The sequence below is a fragment of the Hevea brasiliensis genome, chromosome 6, assembly GCF_030052815.1.
Source record: "Hevea brasiliensis isolate MT/VB/25A 57/8 chromosome 6, ASM3005281v1, whole genome shotgun sequence".
Lineage (NCBI taxonomy): Eukaryota > Viridiplantae > Streptophyta > Magnoliopsida > Malpighiales > Euphorbiaceae > Hevea > Hevea brasiliensis.
This window is the reverse complement of record NC_079498.1, coordinates 100139367-100144445: the sequence shown is the minus strand read 5'-3', so window position 1 is coordinate 100144445 and position 5079 is coordinate 100139367. Positions and strand designations below refer to the sequence as shown.

The following is a 5079-nucleotide window of genomic DNA, read 5'->3' as shown; positions in this document are numbered from 1 at the left end:
CTAAAAAAAACACAAGTTTATTAATAAAAATATATGAAGTAAATTATGTTTTTTGATATATTTTAAAAATATAATTATAAATGATCTATATTGTTATTAACTAAATTTTTTTTGTTCAAGATCATTAATCAAATCCTAATAAAATAAAGATCAATTTCTTTTTTTAATAAATATAAGAGATTATTATGCAAACTATAATATAAGAGAACACATTTAAAAATTTTAAAAATAAAAAATAAACTCAAAATCAAATTTGAATTTATTTATTTTCAATCATCACCACTGTCCCCTCTCTTCTCTAATCTTCCTTCTTCCAAATAAGTCGAGCATAATCAATGAATTTTAATTTATTAATAATAAAATGATTTCTAGAATTATAAAATTTAGAACTCGAATTTCAATTATAAAAGCAGAAAATTAAGTTCATTGATGCAAAGAAAGGGAAATTTAGAAGAGAGAGAGAGAAGAAAAAAAAGATTGAGAGTAGAGAATCAAGAAGGAAGACGGTTATTATTCATCATCTGATCAACATTACAACAGTTTAAATCTCTTACAGAGTAATATAGCTAATGTATTACAAACAGATACAACAGATTTGATTATTTCCACACACACAACAGCTCAACAAACTCCGCTAATGTAAAATGCCATCTGAGAAACTTCCTTCTTCCAATCCTGAGACCTTGTTCCTATAGCCTTGGCCGAGGATTCACTGCCTCTGACATCAATTATACAAAAAAGTGAAAATTAGAAGAGAGCGAAAGAAGAGAGAAAGAGAGAGAGTAGAGAATCAAGAAGAAAGATTCATCAACTGATCAAGATTAGAACAGTTTAGATACATCAACTTCTAGTTCTACTTCATGACGGCTCAAATTGGCAGCAAGTCCTGAACCATAATACTCTGATAATTTCTGCAGCAAGATATGCTGGCCATACTGCTATTCTCATAAAACCAATCCAGCCATCCACCATTGAAGTACAAAAGCACAAAAAGTGGCGACTGCAATTGAATGGATTGAAACGTAAAAATACAATGCTCTTTCATGTTCTTACCTCCTGAACCAGGGGTTAATTGGAACGCTGTTTTTCAGCCTTGCTCTCCATTGTAAGCATCTTCAAACTTATTTTCCGAAGATAGTCAGACTGAAATTGGGAAAAAAAAAAAAAAAAAAAAAAATATATATATATATATATATATATATATATATATATATATATTTCATGATGAGTTGGTGCAAACACACACACACACACACAAAGACAAGGATGTGGGGTTGGACCAAGAAAAAGCAGCATAATTTTTTAATATTAGCATCTTTTCGGTGAAAAGAGGCCAAGCATCCATGCATTCCATCTAGAATCTTTCCTGGAGATGCCAAGCAATTCTTTTTTATTCCTTTTACACTTTCCACATTTGATCATAACTTTTGAATATTAAGTAAGATTAATAACCCAATGATTCACATATTGTATACGCATGCACACAGGTATGCATGAGAATGCACGTGCACACACCTATATCTGTTTGGTGTGTGCATGTGCAGATTGTATAAATCATCAAAATCATTGAACTGAAGCACTGAGGAAATACCTGGCTGATGGCAGACACATAAATCTTTTCCTCAAACCTTTCAGCAATTTTCTTCAGTTCTAGCAGTCCCTCTTCACCAGAAAATGGCAGATGCCTCTTTAGTGTCCCTATTCTGTTACACATCAGATTAATAGTTATTGATCAGCCACAGTAGGACAATAAAATTTCCAATTGGTAAATCACACTGATAAGTCAAAATCAAGCCATCAAAATCACTAAATACATTCATACTTGAATATTCAATACCTTTGCCCTCTCTTTTTGGTGGTAGGGAATTAGGAAACCGAAGTAGCAAAATGAAAATCCTCCTAGTGATTAAGAATGTGATTATCATTTTTATTCAATCTCATCGGTTGGTTTGAAAATCGACAGTTTAGGTTCAATTTGATGAAGATGGTTTTACATGAGTTTCTTTTCCCCCCTCTATTTCCTCATTTTAAGAGAGTGTTAATGCTATGGAAATTGACAGTTGAACCAAGGTTCAATTTAATGAATGCAGTTTTCCATGGGAGGTTTTTTGTATGATTTCAAAAGAGTGGTATATTATAAAATCTTAAAACTTGATCTTCAAACAACAAGATAGGATTCCATAACCACGTAATGCTTCTCAAGAACATGGAAGGATTCCAAATTTGCAATACCAGTACTAACTAGTTACCCCTAGCTAGCTTAGATGAGCAATGCTCACAGTTTTTCTATTAACTGCCACTGGCTGTTCAGGCTTGACTTCACTTGCTATATATCTGCATAATTTTGTAACACCACAATCGAATTTTTCCCTTTTAACTTTACTTTAAAATTTTTTCAGTTTGGTAGGGAGTAAATTATTATTTCATCACAACTACTAAGGCACATCAAACTTGAATCTCCCAAATGCAATAAGTAGAAGCATATACATACATTTTCCTCTCTTTAGTTCCCTACAATACAAAAGAACACTTACATCCTGTTGACAATATTTTGTCGCGAGTCATGCTGCAAGTGAACTCTCCAATCACACATATCTATGGCAGGTTCTCCACCTGGAGCAGTATACCTCGAATTGCTGGAATCCATCAGATTCTACACTTCGCAGAAAAATTTTAAAAAATAAATTAATAACACAAAAAAAGCAAGTCCTTTACTTCAACTCACAAGCCAAAAACTTTTTCCAGAAGTGACAATACAAACATCAAAACCAATCCTTCAAATTTGAAAAAACCCATAAATTGACAAAGTTCCTCTTCATCAAGATCAAACCTCTGTTTTTGGCATATGGAAATGATTTGCTTTAAAATTAAAACAGAATGCAATTTTCGAATAACTAGGGATCACCAGCCATTGAAGTCCATAAGCACAAAAAGTGGGGACAGCAATGGAATGGGTTGATAATTAAAAATACCATCGTTCGTGTTATTACCTCCTGCACCTGGAGTTCATTGCTACAGACACTAGAGTTGGATTGCGCTGAATTGGCCACATCATCTTGAGCAATGGTCTCCATATCCATTTTAAGCATCTTCAAACTAGTTTTCCGAAGATAATCAGACTGAAATTGAGATAATGAGAAGAAAGATTATATCTCATGACGATCAATGGAAACACACACACAGACATATAAAATGGGGTGGGAACAAGAAAAGGCATTATGCTTAATGTTTAATGTTTGATCAGAACTTTTACCATTTGGCCCATTTCAAAGAAAAATATTCTCATAAATAAATATTTAATAAAATCAACAACCCAATGATTCACATGTTGCATACTTATGCAAACAAGCATGCACGTGCACACATCTATATCTATTTGGTGCGACCAATAACCTGACTTGTGGCAGCATCATAAATCTCTTCCTCAAACCTTACAGCAATTTTCTTCCGTTCTAGCAGTCCCTCTTCACTAGAAAATGGCAGATGTCTCTTTAGTGTCTTTGCTCTGTTACACATCAGATTAATAGTTATTGACCAGGAATCGAGATTGAAGTAGCAGCAGAATAAAATTTCCAATTGGTAAACCACACTAACAGAGTCAAAATCAAGCCATCAAAATGACAAAATAGATTCAAACTTGAATAGTCAATAGTCAATGCCTTTGCCCTCTCTTTTGGGGGCAGGGGGTTAGGAAACTGAAGTAGCAAAATTATGATCCTCTCAAGAAATTAAATACATGATTTTTATTACTTCAAAAAAAAAAAGATGGCTTTTATTTTTATTAAATCGCATTTGTGAATTTGGATATCAACTCTTTTTTTTTTTTTAAATAAACTTGGACATCAACTGTTTATATTCAATTTAACGGAGATGGTTGCACATGAGCTTTCTTCTTTTTCATTTTTCATTTTCAAAACTCATTTCAAGAGAGTGATTTATGATATGAAATTGACAAACTGAGTTCAATTGAAGTTAGTTTTACCTTGGCAGTTTTATGCATAGTATAAATTTTAATTGTTGACAAACATGAGTTAATAAAGTTCAATTTTGGAAACACATCAAGGAACTTTACTACAAGCACTCCTAGTTAGAAAGAGAGTCTAACCATGGGCACAGTGTATAGCTATTAAATTCTGCAAAGAAAGTCACTTAATGTGGGTTAAGATTTTTTTTAGTCCCCTATAATACAAAAGAACACTTACATCTTATCGACAATTCGTTGTCGTGAATCAGGCTGCAAGTGAACTCTCCAATCACGCAAATCTATATCAGGTTCTGCACCTGGAGCAATATCCTTCACAGGAAAAAAGAAAAATTATATATATAAGAAGTCTGATTAGTACTGTGAAATTAATTAAGAGTATTATATGGCGTACCTGTGGAGACTTGGCAATATTGGTAGCTCCAAACGCTCCATCATCGGCGGAGGCAGCGGAAGAGACAGGCGCGGGAGCAGCAGCAGCATAAGGATGGACAGAACTTGAAGAAGGTTGGGAAGGTAGTAGGGGAAGACTTGAAGAAGATTGAGAAGCAGAAGTTTCACTAGGAGAAGAAGGATAATACGATGGTAGAGAAGAAGAAGAAGAAGAAGAAAATGGAGAATAAGCGATTGATGTAGAGGGAAAAAGAAAAGTATTATTAAAATCGGGGTTGTAGTTCGCCATTGAAAGAGAGATCGAGACCTGGTGCCCGTGCCTGTGCTGATTCCGGGGAATGAAAGCTCAGAAGTCAGCATGCAAGTGGAAACGTATTGGCGTATAAAGGCGGAATCGGATGCCCTGCCGATGCTTCCAAGCAAAATCCAATTTAGCAATTACAAGCGAAACTACCCGCACAAAGAACAATGCTATGATTATTTTATTTTATAAAATTAAATTATTGAATGATAAAAAATAATTAATGAATAATTTTTTATTTTATAAAAAATAAAAAATTATTATTTATATTTTATTTTTTATATTTAATGTCTATCAAATTAATATTTAATCTTTTTTTATAAAATTAATTAATTAATTTTTATATTTTGAAAATTACTATTATTTAATAATTTATTTTAATAAAATTAATTGATTAATCCTA

At 32.9% G+C, this 5079-nt stretch overlaps 1 protein-coding gene across 2 annotated transcripts; it reads right to left on the bottom strand.

The window, feature by feature from the left end:
* Positions 1-484: 484 nt before the first annotated feature.
* Positions 485-4793, bottom strand: LOC110634892 (uncharacterized). Of its 2 annotated transcripts, none has more exons than XM_058148774.1 (8): positions 4377-4793; positions 4203-4294; positions 3394-3505; positions 2991-3119; positions 2535-2653; positions 1592-1703; positions 1054-1143; positions 485-718 (listed from the first exon to the last, which is right to left on the bottom strand). In XM_058148774.1, exons 1-7 carry the CDS (start codon positions 4662-4664, stop codon positions 1069-1071), a joined length of 927 nt encoding a protein of 308 aa, XP_058004757.1. In that variant the 5' UTR covers positions 4665-4793; the 3' UTR covers positions 485-718; positions 1054-1068. The 2 variants fall into 2 exon arrangements, with proteins under 2 accessions (XP_058004757.1, XP_058004758.1); XM_058148775.1 differs by having other exon boundaries at positions 3436-3505.
* Between the last annotated feature and the right edge of the window lie 286 nt (positions 4794-5079).